Source organism: Gossypium raimondii, chromosome 6 (genome assembly GCF_025698545.1).
Source record: "Gossypium raimondii isolate GPD5lz chromosome 6, ASM2569854v1, whole genome shotgun sequence".
Classification (NCBI taxonomy): Eukaryota; Viridiplantae; Streptophyta; class Magnoliopsida; order Malvales; family Malvaceae; genus Gossypium; species Gossypium raimondii.
Window position 1 is genome coordinate 49,503,124 of NC_068570.1, and position 21,636 is coordinate 49,524,759.

The 21,636-nt window shown below is 34.1% G+C and overlaps 1 protein-coding gene across 1 annotated transcript; it reads left to right on the forward strand.

Moving 5' to 3' along the window:
* Positions 1-10,180: 10,180 nt before the first annotated feature.
* LOC105772845 (mitotic spindle checkpoint protein MAD1) lies at positions 10,181-21,241 on the forward strand. The gene is made up of 16 exons (XM_012594318.2): positions 10,181-10,491; positions 10,591-10,690; positions 11,693-11,853; positions 12,860-13,057; positions 13,146-13,238; positions 13,570-13,686; positions 14,192-14,439; positions 15,142-15,313; positions 16,095-16,205; positions 16,360-16,563; positions 17,720-17,882; positions 18,625-18,715; positions 18,802-18,871; positions 19,758-19,886; positions 20,114-20,152; positions 20,983-21,241. Exons 1-16 carry the CDS (start codon positions 10,303-10,305, stop codon positions 21,070-21,072), a joined length of 2,175 nt encoding a protein of 724 aa, XP_012449772.1. The 5' UTR covers positions 10,181-10,302; the 3' UTR covers positions 21,073-21,241.
* The last annotated feature ends 395 nt before the right edge of the window (positions 21,242-21,636 follow it).

Consider the following 21,636-nt stretch of genomic DNA (forward strand, 5'->3'; position numbering starts at 1 on the left):
AAGAGTCTCCAACGGTATTATTTAAAGGGTGTATCTACCATATTAGTCTGTCAGTTTAGGAAATTGGTGTATTCATAGTTATGAAAGGTTTAAGTGTTTATTAGACCTAAGTGTGACTATGCTATTCAAGAAAGTAATCTAATTTCTCTGGTAACTGCCACATTTGAATGATTTTCATATTATGAATAGACGTCATCTGGAATCTAAGTTTTTTGTTAGGCTAGGCGTTCTCGTGATTTATAACATAGTTGTCTAAGATTCTCTTAAATGATTTAGGATGTTTCTTTATCAGCATATTTCTTGATTTTTGGGTTGACCTGAGTTACGATCTGATTGGTATTCTGACTGTTACCAGAATTAGTGTGAGAATCTGCCAAATGAAAGATCAGTTGGTAAAAGTATCTGCCTAAAATAGTATCTCTGATAAGATTATTCTAGGTAAAGTATTTAGTATATGTCTGAGTGAGAATCTGTTGAAGGAGGTTCTATTTGGATATTCTTCTAAGGAGTACATTCGCTTTCTAGGTAAGGAGATAATGTATGTATTGAGTATTAAAGATTGGAATTAGTTTCAAAAGTGACTTGTGAATAGATTGATCAAGCATGGAAATTGATGAATATGTATACACCGTTATGGAAAGTACCTGCCAAAGACAGAGATAAAATAAAAAACTTCCAAGATGAGGAAATCAACTAGAAATGCTTCAAGGTAATCTGGAATTAAAGCTAGCTAAGTTCAAATTTCCAATCTGATTTCATTAGGTACAAATCTATTTTCGACTCACTTGGAACTGTAGTGTTCGAGTTCAATTTAGGATTTACAATTTGGATAAGTTTTAGGTGTGTGTTTTATTCAAGTACTTTGTGAGATAGTGATAATTTTGATTAAGATATTTATATGATAATTTCAATGTTATTATAAGTATAATTTAGTAGCAAAATAACATGGTGAGTGATTATGTGGATTTAATGCATGATTTTAACTTAAATCTTTTTTATATGTTATGTTATATATTGCTAATATATGATTTTGTTCTAATTCTCACGGCATGTGACATCATGGCATGTTTGTTTACTATGACCTGTTCACATTGAAAATTTGAAATGTCCATTCTGTAAAGCATGGGTTACAATGGCTATCGATTTCTGATTTGTATATGATTGCATGTTTAACATGCTTACTGTTTTGATATTGAGTTTACATGTCATGTCACATTTCATGAGGTTGGGACTATATGGTAAGGAGGAAGATTTGTCATTTTAATAATCTGCATTATTTGTTGGTTTAACTAACATTTGTTCTGGCAGCTTGACTGCAATTCTGGTGGCTTGACCACGTATATCTGTTCTGACAGCTTGACTACAATTTTGGTGGCTTTGTCCACATATATTTGTTGGTGTGTTTTGGATGGATAAGTTTTGCGGACCTCCTTTTGGTGTGTAGTGGAGATGGGTAGGAATTTTGTTGAAAAAAAATCTACATATATGTTTTATAAAAATAATGCATTGTCATAATCACGCACATAAAAATCTACACAATTGAATATTACGTTTTATGTGATATTTTTGTTCTGTTTATTATAATTTATGTTAGCAAACTTGATATAAGACTCACACTAGGCTTACTAGCTCACTACTCTAATTTTCTTAAAACTTTTCAGATAATACTTGTGGTTAGGACTTGGATGCAACATTTGGAGGAGATTCTCAGATCTATTTTAAATAAAGTATTTAAAACTCTTTTAGGTTTGTTTTAAACTTTGGAGTTTGGATTGTTTTGAACATTTTAAACTGTGTTGTGAGAATTTTGATATGATAATTTCAATGCATGCATAAACTTTGGATCTCTAAATCGTTAACCATTGATTTTATAACTTAAATTGTTTTATAATTTTAAATAAATCTAAATAAACGTATTTTAAAATTATTATTTAATCCATGCGAACTTTTGAAAATTGAATATTTGCAAAATAACATTTTAAATTTTGTAATGCAAGTTTTCTTATTTAAACTAATACAAGTATTAACTAAAACTATTTTGAGAATTTGCTCAAATTAAACATGTTTTTATTAAGGGCTTTCATTAACAATATTTCTATAAAAAATAATAATAATGCTTTTTAGAAAGGCGATTTAAACACATTTGATTTTCTTTTAATTCTTTTCTACGGGGTTGATGTAGCTTTCGAAATTTGGCCATAACGTCTAGGTCGGGTTTGGGGGTTACAACAACCTAAGTTTATTGATTTATGATCATGAACAATCTTCTTTGAGTTAGCTGATTTACAATCACAACTCCAAATAGCTCTTTGATTTACAATCACAACCTAAGTTAATTGATTTACGATCATGAACAATCTTTCTTAAGTTAGTTGGTTTACGATCGCAACTCCAAATAGCTCATTGATTTATGATCACAACTGATATTATTAAGACTTGTTGATTTACGATCACAACCTAAGTTCATTGATTTACGATCATGAATAGTCTTCTCCAAGTTAGCTAACTTACAGTCGCAACTCCAAACAGCTTGCTAATTTATGATCACAACTGATATTATTAAGGCTCGCTGATTTATAATCATGAATAATCTTTTTTGAGTTAGCTGATTTACGATCGCAACTCTAAACAATTTTTTGATTTACAATCACAGTTAATATTATTAAGGCTTACTGATTTACGATTACAACCTAAGTTCATTAATTTACGATCATGAACAATTTTTTTCAAGTTAGCATATTTGCGATCACAACTTAGGTGCAATGGTTTCAAATTATGGTTAAGTTGAATAATTTAATGTTTCCTAATCACCATTAAAGTTATACTTGTTTAAGTCATTTGTGATGACAATTTAATTAGGCAGTTTACCCAAACAAGGTTACAACCAATCACCAAAGAGTTTCAGCACTAAATACACATAGTTTTTTCATTTCAAATGTAAGACAACAAGTACAATGAATACAAGGAAATCAAGAGTTGGCACTAGTGTTATTGGGATCAGCGAGGTCCTCTTCTTCTTCTTCTATTTCTTCTTCTACTTATTCCTTATCGTTTCCCTCATGATTGATAGTGGGAGCAATACTAGTTTCAGCAAGAGTATCAAAAAAATAAAGCCTGATGGAATTTTTCCACCCTTCAACAAACTCCTCCCAAGTAGCTCCAGAAGGGAAACAAATATCAAAATTCAGATGGGCACATGTAACATGACTTAGAGCATTGAAATTTGCCTTGCGAGAATCAAAGGGAATATCAGCCACTTAGGCATGCAACAGAAAGTTTGATTTCAAATCTGTTAGATAATCTTGAAACCTTTGCATTGTGTCAAACTTGTATTTTTCCAAGGCTTCTTCATGATTCTTCTCCAGATTAGCCATAGCAAGTTTATTCTGCTCACCCATGGCTTTCATGGTCTTTTCCAAAATAATCTTCTCGGCTCGCATCCCTTTAACCTCTTCATGTAATTTTCTGTTGGCTTTTTCAGAGAGAGTGAGGCGATCCTCTAGCCATTTATTTTGATTCACCAATTTCTTATTTTCTTCAACCAATTGTTTATACAGTTCACGAGCCTTCTCCAGAGCCCTCATGGTGGATAGGTAGGCATTTTCAAACTCCATCTTTTTCATCTCCTATTTGCCAGAACACCCCAAACCCGGCCTAAATGTTATGGTCAAATCTCGAAAGTTACATTAACAGCGTTCAAAAATCATTTACTTATTAAAAGGTAACTACATTCTAGTTGTTTTTATAAAAACTTCAAAATCTAAATACTGAGTGATTTTTTTTTTGAAAAATACTTATTAAAACATGATTATTTGAAACAGTGGTATTTTATCGTAATGTCGTTTTAAGTTATTTAAAACAAGGAATTTATAATTTAATTATTTCTTAAAATAGTTTTGGGTAAAACTCTTTCAGCAGTACTTTCAAAAATACTTAGAAAATCACGAGTTATAATTTTGTTTAAACCCAAGTAAAATTGTAAATAATTTAAATAAACTTGATCGTTTAAAAATACTTGAAATCTCATAAGTTTGCATGGATGCATGACAATTTTAAAGTTGAAAAATAAAGAAACACCCAAATAAAAATATCCAATGTCCAAAGTCCAAAAATAACATCCCAATAGTTTATTAAGTCATTATTAAAAACCATCCGAGAGGTTCCACTAGATGTTGAATCCAAACCCTAAGACCGTGTAATACTTGAAAGGTTATGAAACTAAAGGAGTGAGCTTTTAGAGCCCAATATGAGTCTTTTAACAAATAAATAACAATAAACATACAATCATCATACAAGATAGTCAATTCACTTTATGCATATGATCATGAAATGCGATTTTTATAAAACGATTATGTGTATTTATTTTAAAACATCCTACTTATCTCTACTACACTCCAAAATCGAGCTCCCCAGAACTCATCCAGCCAAACACTCCAATTTGTGGACAAGCCACCCATAATGTAGACAGTGCTGCCAGTAACGTGGTTGAGCCACTAGTATCGTAGATAAACTGCCAATAATGCAGAAAAGCTACTAGTATTGCAGATAAACTACCAGTAATATGGTTAAGCCACCAGTAGTGAAAATAAACTGCCAGTAGTGCAGACAAGGCTGTCAGTACTTCATCCTTACACATGTCCCACCCTATGCATGTGATATGGCCATAATAAACATATATTGTTACAAAATAACACTTTAGGCATGTAGTTCATGCTCATTGAATCATTTAACACTTTAGTATCACATAGGCATGTTTTGACATGCAAATCACATTTATCACGACGTATCAAAACATCACATTTTAATAGTCACAATAATCATATATGCCATAATACCACGTATCATGAGAAAGAGAACAACATGTTTTCAAATCAAGAATAAACATAACCATACAACAAGTTTTCATAAAATAGTTAGTATGGAATCACTTACTTGTATAGTTTGTTTTGATAAATTTAATCTCCCATTTTAGAATACTTAAAGTATTCGCATAAAACATAAATCAAGTAATAATATTTGATTTAAGTATTTTTAACAACATTTATTTAACTTGTAATAAATCAATCCACTACCACTTACATTAATTCGATTGAGTAGAAGGACTTGATGAATCACCAGGATCCTACGTTGGAGGAGGAATCGAATCTATAGAAGTTGATCAATAGAAATAGTGAGTAAAAAAGTATGACAATATTAAAATAATTCAAAGAATTTTTGAAAATAAAAGAAATAAGGTTTCATTTACTATAGAGAGTGGTGGGGAAAGAAAACCGATGAAGAAATTAGGAAAATTGCTAATCGTCGATGGAGGCACGAAGGCGGCGACGGCGGTTTGGCGAGGACCCGGTGAAGGAGTAGGAGAGAAGGAGGTTTGTGGCACAAGGGGAAATAATAAGAGAAAGAAAAGGGAAAAATAAATAGAGGAGAAGAAAAATAAAAATTGAGCTATTTTGATGGTGGTGTGTAATGGTAGTGAACGGCGACGGTGGAGTAAAATATAGGAGAGAAGTAGTGGCGAGGAGGAGATTTGATGGTGTGATAGTGATGTTTCAAGGCAAATAAGTGGTGGAGGAAAGGAGAAATTTTAGAACAGATGGTGGTTGATGGCTAAATCAAAAGGAGAGAAAGGGAGGAGCTACAGAGAGGGATGGCAATAGGGGGAAGTGTAATGAGAAAAATGGTTCAATAGTGAATTAAGTTGTCTGGGTACAATGAACCACTTCATATGATAAGGATGGAGAAAAAGGGCATGTAGAGGAGACAATGGAGCAAAAAAGGAATCATGTTAGAGTAAATATGGTATGTTGACTTGAAAAGGAATGAAAGAATCTCCCTTAAGCATGGTAAGAGGTGTTGGACTGCTATAGGGTGTAGTAGCATGATAAACTTGACCAAAAATTAAAGAAAAATATGGGAGTGAGGAAACTTAAACTTAGGGCCTTTAGGACATTTTTAAAGCTCTTAACCACTAATCCATATTTAATCCTTGTTCTTAACTTAACAGAAAATAATTAAAACATAGGATGTGACCTTAGCTAAGGTTGGAAGCAAAATTGCACCACATAGAAAATAATGAGAGGGAATGGATTCAAACACTGATCATCAAGGACGACTCCATCACTACTTAATTACTAAAAAAATCAGGTGTGACCACTCTCGGTTCATTAATCTAATATCTACTAACCCAGTTTTTGGAATGTGACAATCCCAACTTCAGCTAAAGCCACTTGAAGAGATAATATAAGTTCCTCCAATAATGGCTTCTTCACACAGCTAGATGATGCAGAAGGGAACACGTATTCATTAGCCTCTTGAGGCATAGATTCTTTCCATTTTCTATCCACCTCACTAAGGCAGTAGGGAAATTTCTACGTACTTAAGTGATCGTGCCAGGCAAATAATGTTTGCGCTTCACCACCAGTAGACATAAACTTCAGCTATCCCCTAGGGGGACCATGCTCAATAATCACACCAAAGGAATCCTCACCCGATGGTCTTGAAAGAGGTGGGGATAGTGGTGGAAAAGGTTACAATGGTGGTCGACATAAAACCAGATGATGTGGCGAGATTCTTACCGTTCTTTTAGCAAAGTTCCCTTAAGGGACCACCTTCATCTATGCTACTTATTACAATGTTGGCAACTCCAATAGTAGTCTTCTATTTCTTTCGAGTACTTGCACTTCCTTCATTAATAGAGGCACCAGAAGGACCTCCTCACACATTTTGTATAAATGATCGTACGTTCATGTATTCGTCGATCTCTCTAGAAAAACTTGTTGATTCCTCTGAAGTTTCTTCAATGACGCGAACTATGCCTACATCACCAATAAGTCTATTATCAGCACCTACAATAATCATAAGGGTGTTCACGTTACCTTCTTGATCCCCGGTAGATTTGGAGGACCACGAACGAGGCTTTAATTTACAAAATGTATAAAAATAATTCTTAGGCTCCTCCTTTTTCCTTAAAAGAATAACCCAACTCATCAGTAGCTCTATGAGGCCATGTGAACTGCACGGGTAAAACTGACACAGTGTCCGCACCATTCTTATCATCAATTGGCTGCCATCCATTAGGACTCAAATCTATGAAGTAGGGGTGGAACACATTTTTGGCAGTCAGCACCTCCTTAAGCTTCAATGCGCAACCTTGACAAAGCCTATAAAATTGAGCCCACTCCACTTTGGATGGGATTTCTAATCTTCGCAGGCACATACTATTCCTAAGTATGGACCACTCAATTGGAAAATCAAAATCAGCTCTAAAATTATTCTTCACCCGTATGTATTTACAACGAATAGCCAAATGTTCAAATACCAGTTGGAAACGATTGATTCACATCCTCACGAGAAGTAAAATAAAACAGGCCCAGAAAACCTCTTTAATTACAAGCTTTGAGTTGGTATAGATTTTGGAAAGCAGAAATCAATAACGCCTCTTTTTGGCGATCACGCTTAATGAAATAGGTGACCGCGACCCACCATAAGAAACCAGATAACTGTCCCAAAGCTATTCCATATTCATCAAGAAGATGGCAAAAGAAATGGTGTAAAGGAAGGTGGAAAGCTGCTTCTAGCACGTGTGACCGCCTCCGGACGTACCAACGTCCGGAGTGGAAATCCTGCACAAAATATATAAAAAGCAGTATCTGCAAGTATACGGGTCAAGTTGTAATATAGTTACAACGAAGTAGGTAAATACTCTGAGGATCGTACCCAGGAGAGACGAGCACTAAATTAATTTTAATCTAAATATACATATTCTAATTAGTACTTCAATTGGGTTATAGTATGAAAAATCAAAAGAAAGGTTGGTAAACTATACTAAAAATAATACTAAAAGAAAGTAAGGAAATAAATAAAACACGAGAAATCAAAGAGTAAAATGTATCAAATCTAGGCATGGGTGATTAGCTCATTTTAGTAATCATAACCAACTGTCATCTTGTGTTTTCTTGTTCAATCAACTAGTTAATACCCCAGCATGATCTTTTGATCTTCCACTGACATATTAAGTCTGCAAGAACTATTTATCTCTTGACCTCACAGTCCAGATCGATTCAGGGTTAAGGTGTTCACGGATAGGCCATACCAAATTTGGGTTAATTCCCACTTTAATGACTTCCTAGGGTTGTCAGGCCTAGGGTTTTAGGTTCTTCCTCTCCTAAACAACTGATCCGCTCAAAACCCCCCACAAAAACAATTAATTAATCATATCTCCACTCACTAATCCCTCACAAGAGGATTAGTTCCTCATGGATCTAATAAACAATATAAACTTGATAAAAAGAATAAACATGAATAACAATTCAAGAGAATAGAGTTTAGAAAAAACCTGATTTTTATTTAAATTTAAGCTTCGAATCCTCACAGAGTTTGATTGAACTTTACAAATCCGATCTCTCCACAAAAGTAAATAACAAAAACTGAAATAAATTCTAAACCTAAGAAAAGAGAAAAACTAAAGATTAGATCTAAAGAAAAAATTATACAATATGAAATGTGTGTATAACATGTGTTAAATGAGCCTATTTATAGACTTTAGGGTGATTGTCGTCCTTAACCCTAGGTCAGTTATTGTCATCGTGCTTAGCATTTGATTGTGTAGACCAAAATGCCCCTAGCTCGTAATTATTTCACGTACAGAGGCAATGTCGTGAGACACCAGGTCCTGTATCACAACATCCAGGGCAGTATGCTCATCTTCAGGATGTCTTCAAGAGTATGTCGCGACATTGAAGCCAGTCTTGGAATTATTCTATTCTGCTCCCTATGCTGCGATATCCAATGCTCCGTGTTTCAACCAAACGACCAGTATCGAGTTAACACGCCTTCCAATGGTCTCCTATATGCTCACAAAGTCTATTAGCTCACCCTTAGGCCACATTCGGCTCCTAAGGTCTATAAAAGACTCAAATTACACACTTTATTGAACTTAACTAACTTATGAAAATGTAATTAAAACTTAACTAAAATGCTTATGTTCAAGCTCCTAAAGTGCGAAAACTAGTTTAATCTGCTATATCGAATTTCGATAGATCAACATGCAGCAAAAGTAAGAAACCCTCTTCGGTATCGCTCAATCACCTCGAACCTTCGATAATTAAGAAGTCATAGGAAAAATTGGGCAACTGAATGCCTCGAACAGCCGAATGACGACTCATTTCTTCGTTCTTTGTCGTACAAGCATAAGCTTTCGCCTCCATAGGCACACCAACTTCACGACGTTGGAGGTGTTCATTCTTTGAACCACTGTGGTTAACTTGACCACCAAGACCACCTCCTCTTGCCCTAACCATAATACCTAACTAAACCTAGAATGACCAGAAGGAGTATTTGAAAATTTTAAGAGGTTTACCTCAAATCATGACTGTTATTCTCAACAACATCTCTTTCTCAAAAATTTCAAACCCAAACGGTTCAAATTTAGGGTTAAAGTCTGATCCTTTTAAAGAAATTCAAAGCGTTCAAAGCATGAAGATTCACATAACCAAGAGCGAAGGCCTATCACCATCGTACAACTGTACATCCTTTTAACATGTGATAAAACATACACAACAAATTTGAGCGAAGTGTGTATATAATAAGTTTCATTCTCATAAATCTCTCACTTCACTTAACCAAGTTCTAAGAAGAGCCACTTTATAACTCTTCTTCAAACTAAGTGGGAGACAAATTGTTAGGGTGTTCACTATTATCGGCCCGCTACCCGATTACCTAACTGGAACCTACCCGTAACCTGCATAGTTCACATCTTTACATGGGTTCGCACGTGGTGAATTCGTGGTGAGTTCGCATCCTTTCATGAGCTCCATAGGGTAGGTTCGCATCACTATACAAGCGAACCCACACCTAGAGAACACGTGTGGATCTTAGAATAGGGTACGTGTTGGCATTCATGGGAGCCTACCTAGGCCGTCATGAACTGTATCATATAAATAGAGAAATTAACCCCCTTTGAAAGACAGACACACAAAAACACTCAATAGGCTTGATTCATTCTTTGGTATTTTCTTGAGAACTTTTTATCCCTATATTTTCTTTAATGTCAAAAGGACTAAATTGGTGAACCGCAAGAAACCTAATCTGAGTAAAAAACAAACTTTAAGGATCAAAATAGGAAAAAACTATATATTTAGGGACTAAATGATGCATCAAACCTATTTGTACAGAAGTGAGGGGCGCTTTGTCATTGCCCGAACTTAGAATAGAAATGCGCCATTTTCCTTTCTTCCAAATTTGATTTTGAATTGTTGAGAAAAATAGAGAGAAACCCTAGAAGTTTGAATTTGTGGAGACAATATGATACTGAGGACTCCACCACCCAAGAAGCAAAGAGCCGAACCCATACTTCACGAGAGTCCGTCACCGCAAGTAGCTTCCGAGGGACGTCTCGTCATCTATGAGGACAATCCTCTGGCGGCGCCTCCGCCGGAGTCGCCTCACCAGCCCTCTGATCACCTCCTCTGCACTTATCAATGCCGACAGATGGTAGTCTTGTGTTAATTCCTGCATCAGTTAGCATTCATATTCCAATTTGCTTTTTTCTTTCTTGCTTTCTTTCTTAATTTCATTGTTTTATTTTCTTAGGTTAAAGCAGATTTTATAGATGCCTTGAGCAATGCGGAGAAGCAAATTCGTGATTATCAGTCCAAACTAGAGATTTTAAATGAAAACCTTTCTAAAGCCGGTAGATTATATCTACACTTTGGTCTTGTGTATTTGTTAAGTACACTTCTATTTGTATGGATATTGAATTTTTGTGCATATTTTGCAAAATGACGAATGCATTAAGTTTTACTCAATCGCTGTTGTTCTTTTCCCAAAGGACTTTCCGCGTGTGTTTATGCTTCATTTACTTGTTTGTGTTTTGCTTTCTAGGATAAGATATTGCAGAAAAGATAAATTGTAATTAATTAAAATTGAAGAAATGACTGAAGTGCAATACCGATTCTAACATAGATTAGTTATTCAATACAGTAGTAAAGTCATACAGTCATTTTGTCCTGAAAAGAAAAACAGCATTTCAACTATTCTGAAATGTCCGAACACTTTGTCCTTTGTGCTTCAACAAGTAACAAGCAAATAGCAAAAACAACAACCAAATGGTACCTTAATATTAACAAAAAGTTCTTATATAAAGGGCTGACTTCTCATTTGTTCGTGCATAGTGATTTATAATTTACATTCTGTTTTCTTTTACCAGTTGTTCTATAGTGCTGAAGGCTTATAGGGTTCCCATGAGGGGAAAGAGGAAAACTTATGAGGTTGCGGTGAGGTTTTGAACATCTTAAAATAGATACTTAACGCAATTTAAAATGCTAATAATGAGCTACCTGTGGTTGGCCCCACTAATATTGTCATGATATAGTTCAAAGCTCTGATCTAAAAATTCATACAATAACAAGCTAGTAAATTTTCTTCAGATTCATCTACTAATTTTTTTTGTTCAAATCATATACAGGTGTTGCTTAAGAATTTCTAATTAAAAATTTTGCTTATTTGAGTTCATACTCTTTTGAAAATGGTAAAAAAGGAGCTTCTTGCTTTGGCATGTATTTTTTTGGTGTTTGATCATTTGAAATTAGATCTTGCATGATGCATTATTTTCTTCTATGAATGCTGAATGCTTTAAATTTCTTTTTGTAATGCTTTTCATAATTTTACACTGATATAATCGTAATCTTTGCAGAAGCAGAAAGGAAAAAGTTTAGGGATCAATTCCTTTATGCAGAACAAGAGCTAGCTGCTGCAAAAGGACGTGAACAGATGCTGCATGACCAGCTCTTGAAGGAAGTCAATGATTCACAGGAAAGATTCAAAAAGCAGTTAGAAACAAACAATGAGCTTAAGGTACCATTTTTTTAACTTGTAAGAGGTTGATAGAAATATCCTTTCCTCTTTGAATGTTTTTTTTACCTTTTGCATTAATTATGAATAACATACACTAAGAAGTCTTTTAGAACATGTGCAACCATTAAAATGCATCAGCTGATCAGAAAGCACAGTAAGTTATGATACTATTGCTAATTGTGTTTACAGTATAATTTGTTTTTTGTATTTACAAATTGTGCTAACAAGGTATCCTCTGCAAAATCAAATGTTCTAGCTAGAAGCAGCTAATAGTCATGTACTCATGTTCCCATTTATGAAAAGAATCAAACTGGAAATATATATGTGGATGAAATAATAGAAGTGAAATACATAGAAACTTGATATGTGGAACAAGATATTGAGATAAATTATGTGATTAAAGTGTAACAAGAAAGAAAATTGATTTAGTATGATTAATTAGTGAATATTGAACTTTTATGACTAAAAGGACTAAATTGAAAAATTATGAAAGTTTATAAGAAAATATTTGATAAGTGAAGAATGTAGTAGAGAATGTAACATCCCGGTGCTTTGACCCGATGTTCGGGTCGGGTATGGGGGTGTTATAACAGAGTCCTACCAATTTGGAAAATGTTTTACAGAAAAAAAATTTGGCAAGACATTTTACGGGAATAAGGGAGTAATTTTACGTTGATTAGAAACATTTTACGTTGACCATTCTATTTTGCATGAAACAAACATCGGAAAAGGCTAAAAGTATTTTCCGTAAAAGCTTTTATGTTGAAACAGACAGTGCCTAAATGTGTTCGAGTCTCAAAATTTGTTCCTAATTATTTGTTTAGCTTGATGAATGAAAAAAAATCAAGTCGTTCATGATTTGTTCATCGAATGCATAGTTAATTTTTTATAGCCTTGGTGTTATAAGAAACATGCCTAAGCGCACCAAGCGTATGCTTGATCAAATGTGTTTGGCCTGAAGGGGTCTAAGGAGCTTTTCTTACTGTTATAATATGTTTTATAACAGGGGAAGCTGCAGAATGAGCTGAACCTTCGCAAGAAAGCTGAGTCCTCTGCAGCTTCTGCTGAAGAGAAAGCAGCTGATGTAGAGGGAAAACTCACTCAATTTTCTCAAAGCATAGAAAGGGAGAAAAAACAACTTCAGAATGAGCTTGCTCAGCTGAAAGGAGAATCAAAGCTTTCTATTTCCAGAATAAGTGCTGATGTGATTGCTTAAACTTGTTTATTTAATTGATGAAAGAACACCAGTTAGCGTTTATGTTAGTCTAATCCATATTTTGTCTGGTTTGTAGCTGGAAAGTACGGAATTTAGAGCTAATAGTGCTCAGAAGGAATCAGAGCTTTTGAAAGAGCAGCTAGAGGATCTTAAGAAACAACTTAATGAGGTATTTCTTGTGTCCTGGTTACTTACAGTTTACAATCTTATTGATTCTTGTACTTGATTTTGACTGCGTATCCTCTTGCAACTTTAACACTCATATTTTCTATTATCAAATCTCTTGTTAGCTTTTTTGTTTTGTTTTGTTTTGTTTTTGCTGAATTACTTTGGATTTTTGGTGTTGTCATGAATTTATCTTATGGTTAAATGTCTGATTCTTTAAGTCTTACTATTTAAGATGCTACCTATGCGTATCTTGCAGGATGTAGTTTAGAATTTTGTTTTTGTTTGTTCTTTTTTTTAAAAAAAAATGCATCATACATTCTGTGGTTTTGCAGTGTTTGAACCAAAAGAGTGAAGTAGAGAAGAAGATGTCAAGTTTCACCTTTCAAGAAGTTACTTCCTCCGAGAGCAGTATTTTAATTAAGCATTTGCAAGAGGAGCTTAGAAACTATGTAAGCTTTTTTTTTTTTTAATGTTAGTTGTCATTCTTTAAATTTTATTATCTTTTGTAAAATTATATTAGAGAAAAATTCTTATTTATGTACAAATGTACCCATGTCCATGGAAAATGCCCCCAGTAATATATTTAATGGTTTGCCTTTTCACATTAAAAAAAATGCATGTGCATCTGCGTGAAGCAATCTGAGAAGTTTTGCTTGTCCACTGGTCCTTTGCATGAGTAGAGGAAACTCCGTTTACTGCTTGGTACATTTATATATTCTCTTTGACCTGTTAGTACTATTTGCATAAACTTCGTTCGTATCTCCTTTTATCTTTTCCTGATGTTTTGGTGAGAATGAATATAAGCTATATTTTAAAAGTTTTGATTGGACTGCTCATTTCATTTGATGCTTCTGGATGGCAGTCATAATTCTTGTCTGGCTCATTGCTCCCTTTTTATGTTCCTGTTTTTCATGACTTCTTTCCCTTCTGCTTTTGATTGTGGGTTTTCATCAGGAGTCTGAAGTACGAGAGGCAAGAAAGTTGAAATCATCTTATGAGGACATTGAGTTATTGAAGGCAAAATTACTGGAAGAGAAGGGCCGCAGGGAGAGGGCAGAATCAGAGCTATCCAAGTTGCAAGAACAACAGATAAGTTTGAGCAACTTGGAGAATGAGTTGTCATTGTGGAAGCTTATTATGAAGGACATACCTGGTGTGTCATGTCCTGAAGATATACCCGTCAAGTTTGCAACATTACAAAAGTATGTTACCAGCTTATTTTTTATTCTATTGTTCAACTGTTATGGTCCATCTGGTTAGCCAAAAGTCCAAAAACAGTGACAAAACTGTCAGAGGTTTTCCTTTGAACCCCCTAAAATTTGAATGTCGATACCATCCTTTTGCTTTCTCCATCTCATTAGGTTAGGTGCTGCTGAAGGAAAAGAAATGGAGTGTTTTGTTTATAGTTTTTCTTTGTTCAATTAGTAAAACTTGATTTCTGAAATCAGAAAGTAGTTGTTTGTTATAGCCTGTGGGTAAAAGTTCTCTAGGGTGAGTGAAAACTTGTTAGAATCATTTACAACTCTATAGCTTCTTCTTTCTGTTTTTTTCCCCTCTGTTGCTGTTTGAATAGCTTGGAGTGATCCTTTCCAGCTAACTGCCTATTTTTTAAGAAATTGTTATTACTATGATCTTTTCCCCTGAAATTATTTGTTTATTTTCCTCTGTACTTTTCATTATGAAATGATCTGATACACAGGGTTTTTACTTTTATCATTATAGTGTCGTATTGAATGATATATTGAAATACATGCTTATGCATTCTTGAAGTTGCTTAGATATTATGTATTTATGCCTCGTTCTGCTTGCATGCTTGAATATGCTGTCAATGAAACTATTGTTGCTTCTTGTGTTTTATTAGTCAAATCTTGTTTGCTGAAATTGAGATTTTCTTTTCCATGCAGGGAAGTGATTGAAAGTACAATGAAGATAGGTGAGACAAATGCACGCTTGAAGCAAATTGAGGTTGGACTGGATGCTGCACACCTTGCTAAACAGAATGCTGAAGCTGAGGCTGCATTGGATAAGGAGAAGGCAGAAATCTTAAAATCAGAGGTCAAGCGGATTGAACTCATGGTAAGTGTCGTATGCAGTGGTCATTTCCATTATGGTACATTTCTTTGGCTTTTTGTTGGTCACTAACAGTTTCCACAACAAAGTGGAATATGAGGGAGATTAGATTTGTAATTTGAGGGCCATTTTGAATACCATACTTTCTTGGGGTTAAACTCTATAATACTAGTAATGTAAATGCTTAAATGGCTAAAAAAATATAACATGGCAACCTATGGAGATCTATTCAAATTGTGGTAGGGCAGTTCAGTTTGTTTTTCACCTGGAAGCATGTAAAGGTAACAACTTGGAAGGGATTCTTTCTTGAGTGGGGGCGCGGGATAGGGGAGAATCAAGGTAACAACTTGCAATTTGCTGTTTTTCAGGCTATAAACAAGGCTTACTAACTGGGCTGTTTAATATAATATTTTTCACGAAGATTGATTTTCTGGTCATGCTTTATAAACTGTGAAAGCATGGTACTTCCTCCTTTGCTGATATCTGGAATCTATAGCATATGATGGACATGCAAGAAGAATACAGTTGTAAATAAGCAAATAAGGTAGATCATGAATAGTTGAGCCAGGATAGCTTATCGACATTTATACATGTTTGGGTGATTGATATTGAGAAAATGGTTCTAAACATTTTTTTTCTGATTTACTTCTTGGTTGTACCTGCAGAAGTTAACAAAGATGTGGGCTGATGAATGCGGCCTTCTATACTAATTTTCTTTGTCTAACAAATATAATATTTGGTTTATTCACTTTTGTTTTATTTTAAAAGGTGGACTGTTATGTTTCAGCTTTCCATGGTTACTGAAGAGAGAAATAAGTTGAGCAATGCTATTAATGAATTAAAGAGGCATAAGAATGAAGAAGCAGGTGATGAAGTGGCTAGTGGAACTGTTGTTCAGGTTATGAACTTCTATGCTGTTTCATTACTTTCTAGTCAAGTTTTCCCTCTTTTCTTTCCAAAACCAAAATAAGTGTACAAAGTATCCTTCACTCCTAAATGTGTTGTCTTTTCTCATTGTTTCTGACGTGTCGTCCCTTGGTTTTAATGTCCAGGAGCTTGAATCATCTCTTGCAAAGAAGGAATCTTGTATTAAAGAATTAGAGAGAAGTTTACATGAACAAAAAGAAATTAATGATCGCCAACATAATGAGATTAAAATGCTCCATGATAGGCTAAATAATGAAGCAAGAAGAATAAAATCACTAGACAGGGAGAGTGATCGACTTCGTTCAGAGATTTCACTATTGGAGTCAAAGGTACATAGCTAAGATTTTTAAACGATTCCGGGAACCAAGACTGATCAACTATGGTTGTGGTTCTTTTTGGTCTTTGCTATTATTACTATTTTATGTTTAATCATTTGAGATGCTTTACTTGATTTTGTTTATTTTTAATGTGATGGAGTTGGGCAAAATCATACTTATTGAAGGAATGTTAGATACTTATTTTGTTGATTTTATGTTTCATTCTTAAATATATAAGGACCTATTTGGGCATTTAGGTCGCATATTGTATCTTCTTCTATGTGCTAGATTTGAAAGTAGTCTGTACATACCTAGTAATATTTAGATAAAAGGTAGTCTATTAAGATATTGAATATCGGAATCGGTTTTCCTTTGAGAGAAATAAGTCAGATCTTAAAACTTTTGACTTTTTTCTCATGTATAATCTTGTGAGGTATGCCATATTGTTGCTATGTGTAAGAATTTATGTTGAATAGCCTCCATTTGGCTTTGGAACCCTGCTCCCTCTCTATCTCTGTATATTTATTTATCAATCTACCTACTATCTATGAATATACTTGTTTATTTATTTCTCTATCACCTCTTTGTTCAGAATCAAATTTACTTTTAATTCTTTTGTATATTTTAATATTCTTTACTTATAGTTGCTTGCCTCAATAGCAAGATTGACAGTAAATGTCCAAGCAATTTTCTCACACGTACCACTAGGCAAAAAAAGAGATGTATATTTATGAAAAAAATGCATGTTAAGTTATCACCTATATTTAACTAGAATTAGAAAGTTTCTTTGTTTCACATTTCATAATAGTAAGGGGGCTCTACTTGATGAACTCATTTTTCGGAGCAATCGTTTAACCATATGAAAGGGAGCTTTTGCAGTTTTCAACACAATGTAAACAGTTCAACTTAATTCCTATTCAGTGCTGAAATGCCTAATTGAACTAAAATGAAACAAGTTATGCATTAACAATATTGTTACTTGTCTTAAATATGATCCTTACAGTATCAGTACATCAATGGAAACTCTTGCGTGTGCTGTTTCCTCAACTTGAATGAATTAGGAGGGAAATTTTCTGAATGTAGGGTGCATAGAAAGTGAAATGCTAATGATGCTTGGTTTTCTTTTGTCCTTGTTGAGTGGTTATAACAATGTGGTTTCTTTCCATAGCTGGGTCATGGTGATTATTCAGCTTCAAATACAAAAGTTCTGCGAATGGTAAATACTCTTGCTGTTGATAATGAGGCAAAACAAACTATTGAGGCATTACAAACTGAGTTACAAAAGACAAAGGAGAAGGTACAAGCTCTTGAAGAATTGAAAAGTCAATCAGGTATAATGCATTGTTCTTTGATTGCAAAGTAAATAGATTCAGAATTGAGGTTCCATGTTTTGTTTCTTTTTTTTCGGTCCTTGTTACAAACTTTTATTTAGACCTAGTAATCCATGTATTCATGTTGTGTTCGTGTATTTTTCTTACATCATAATTGTGTTGAATGTATTATTTATTTATATGTATTTTTCAGGTTAGTAATTTGTGTCATATATATTTTCCATGTTCATGTATTCATGTCATATTGTGTTTTAGTTATTTTTCCCACATCATGTTTGTATCATGTAATTGTGTCATACCCAACATTTCCAAGTCTACTTGTAGTTAAAATCTTTTGTTTTATCTATCTATTTATTATTTTAAAAATTTCCCTAATTTGTTTTCTACATGAAATTTGATTTGTGGAATTAATAATTCATGTTTGAACCTTTTTGTCTCTTTGATTTCTTTCTATTTTAGTAAAACTGTACTTGTAGAAATAAACTCGTATCCTGAGTAGGTTGTACTAATCTTAGGCTTCATGTTATTTCCAACAACTTCCATGTTAATTTTTTCCAAGTGTGTCTACACTTGTTCGGTTTAGGGGGATTTATCCTTCAATACCTATGTATCAGTACTGATAAATTTAATATAGTGACTGTGGTGTTTGGTTGTGGGAGTGGTTTATTGATCCAAATTGCCGACCATTTCAAATGCAGCATTGACATGATGAGGTTATCTGTTCTCTGACTAAACTGTATAGGTGACACTGGGAAGCTGGTTGACTCGTATATATCTGAGAAGATAACGAAATTAAAAGAACAAATTGCGACACTTGAAAAACGTGAAGAGAGGTAAGTTGTGGAAACATTGCTATATTTATTGTTCATAACTTTGATTTGTTACTGCTGATGTATTTGAAAATGCACACCTGAAACAGATACAAGACTGTTTTTGCGGATAGAATTTCAGTTTTTAGAAGAGCATGTTGCGAGCTTTTTGGTTACAAGGTATACTTCGTGGCATTTCACATTTTAGTATTTCCTAAGCTATCTCTTACCTTGCGTTTAAAAATCTATTAAAATACCTAAAGCTAAAGCCTAACTAAAAATTAAAATGCAATATATGAAGTCAAATTATAGATTTGTCTAGAACCATGATACCAATCTGCAAATACCATATTAGTGTGCTTGAAAACTAAAGAAAGAGATGAGTCCTATTTAAGTTTATGCTTTAAGCTTATCTGTCGTAGGCTTGGGGCAGTTGACAGATCAGAAGCATGAAACTCAACACCAGTGGTTGAGTTTAATCAACTTTGTTCTGTGTAAATTCTTACTGATACTTCTTGATGCTTTACTTTTGCAATTTTGTGTTCCTTTGAAGGTTTTAGGTTAGTTTTTAAATAAATGAGGTAACTTGGTAGAATTAATGGCATGTACCAAATTTGCCTGACCAAAATTGTAGTAAGCTCTATGGTTGATTTGCCTCCAAATTAATCCCATTCTGTTTCCCTACAGAATATATTGGGAAAGAACATAGAGCTTTTTTCTTAATGGGGGCCTTGTTTTCAATACTAACAATATAATACTAGAGATACGTTTTTTGGTGAAAGAGGATTGAGGGTGTTGAGCAAAAATTGCTTATGATCACATCATGGACTCCTTGGTGATTATTGCTGGGGATGTCGGACAAATTAATCAGACCCCAAAATGTGCAATTGGCCAATCACTTAGGCTTTGTTTTGGTTTTAGCTTCAGAAACCAATTCAAACCAGATTTGATATCATTTTTAATTCATGGAAAGTTGTAAACCTCATCTGTTTGCCCCTAATTTGTACCATTGCGTTTTTACACATCATACTACTTCATGGTTTTAAGTTGGTGATTTTTGTGGCAGATAGTAATGGATGAGCACCAGCGTCCTAATGGAATCCCTGTGACCCATTTTACCCTCCAATCAATTTATGCACAAAATGATGATGAGAAGCTTGAATTTGAGTATGAATCTGGAAATACCAATATTTTGGTAAGCTGAGTAGTTGACAATGTCAAACAAAATATGAGTAGTAAATAGTTTTATTTGACATTCCACTTTCCCATGAAAATATCTTTTAAGCATTGATTGGGACATTAAAAGGCTAAAACTGCATTTGCATTGCCAGAGACCATGCAAATGCATCTAGATTATTCTACTTAAATTGACTATAGAACCAAGAAAAACAATTAAACTAATGTTACTTTATGATCCAACAGGCAAATGATTATACTGCTCAGCCTGAGATATCCCATCAGGTAACAAGTGTAAACTTTTCTTTCATCACTTTGTTGTGTGCTGTGTTGTGGTTACAAGTAGAATCAGACATGAAAGTAACTTGTGAACATGTGTGCAGAAGTGGGCTTTATGGTTTTGCCTTGACTAGCAAATGTTTATGAGTACAATGTTAGATTTTGGCTACAGGAGAAAAGTGACTTTGCTAGAGACTACTATTTACTATGCATGCATAGGGTTATAATCAAACTTCCTCTGAGCATGCAACCATGAATTGGTACATGTATAAAACATTTAAAATCTATTAACAATTCAAGGTTCTGGTTAGGTTTTAGCCACTCAAAGCTGAGAATTAAAAACGTTAAAACTTAGCTCAGCTCATTATTTTATTAGAGACTGGAGCTCAAGCTTAACATGAAATAGTTTAAATATTTGTATAACCCAAGCTAGAGTAGCTCATGAATGGCTTGGTTCCCATCTAATAGATATGCATGGTTTATTACAATGCCTGATCTAGCTGGATTAGAAAGTTACAGCATCGGAAGGTTCTTGGCCAAAGTTACAACAGTTGTTATTCTTGTGATAATCATATTTCAAAATTTTCTAGTTATAAAATGTGTTTGAATTTTGCTGACTGAGTTTTAGCTTGGTTGGCATCGGTATTGTTATCAATGCAGGAGGACATGGGTTCGAGCACGTTGAACCGTATTTATTTTCCTATTTAAGGGTTGGGGAGGGATATGCGTAGTTCTAATGCCTAAAAAATGTTATAATTTTGATACATGTTATTGACCTGGTGCCAAGAGAGTTATGAATTAAGGAATTGTTAATGTGTGGTTTGTATTTTTGGCAGGTTGATATCTTTGTTCGGAAGTTGAACTCAATTCCAGCTTTCACTGCTAATCTAACAGTTGAATCTTTTAACAGGCGGACCCTTTCGTAAGAAAAATCTATATCCAGAAAAGATAGAAATGCCTTAGCATTTATCATTGTCAACACATGATTACTTATGTGGATTGGGGATTTAATAATTTCTCATGCATGGAATGAATGTTTTGACAATGAAAACAGATGGTAGACTGGTTGATTTATGAAAATCCACCGTTTAAAAATGTTATTTTTCCTGAACTTTGTAAAGGGGTTGTTAAATTGTACTTATACGTTGGTCTTTGAGTGAATGCTATCATCTAACCCTGACTTTAAGTGACAAACTATCGAACCGATTGGTTGGGGAATTGGTGCATTGTTTAGTTCCAGATACAAAAATTGGTCATACTTTGAGTTGGTAGAGAATGTTGAATTGGGAAAAGAAATGGACATAAAATATTAGTCATATATATATTCACTTTATTTTTAACCGGTGAGATTTGAATTTAATATTTTACCATGTTTAGTTGGTTAATAAAAAAATAAAAAAAACCCTAGGATAATGCAATTAGGTTGTTTGATTGCTTGGAATAAAGTGATATAGGGGAAAAATGAATTCCTTATTTTACCCTTGCATAAA

Coding starts and splice junctions, on each gene's coding strand:
- LOC105772845 (XM_012594318.2), top strand. CDS start 10,303: ATGATACTGAGGACTCCACCACCCAAGAAGCAAAGAGCCGAACCCATA. Junction 14,440..15,141: donor AAGTTTGCAACATTACAAAA/GTATGTTACCAG, acceptor TTTTCCATGCAG/GGAAGTGATTGAAAGTACAA. Junction 17,883..18,624: donor AGAATTGAAAAGTCAATCAG/GTATAATGCATT, acceptor TAAACTGTATAG/GTGACACTGGGAAGCTGGTT.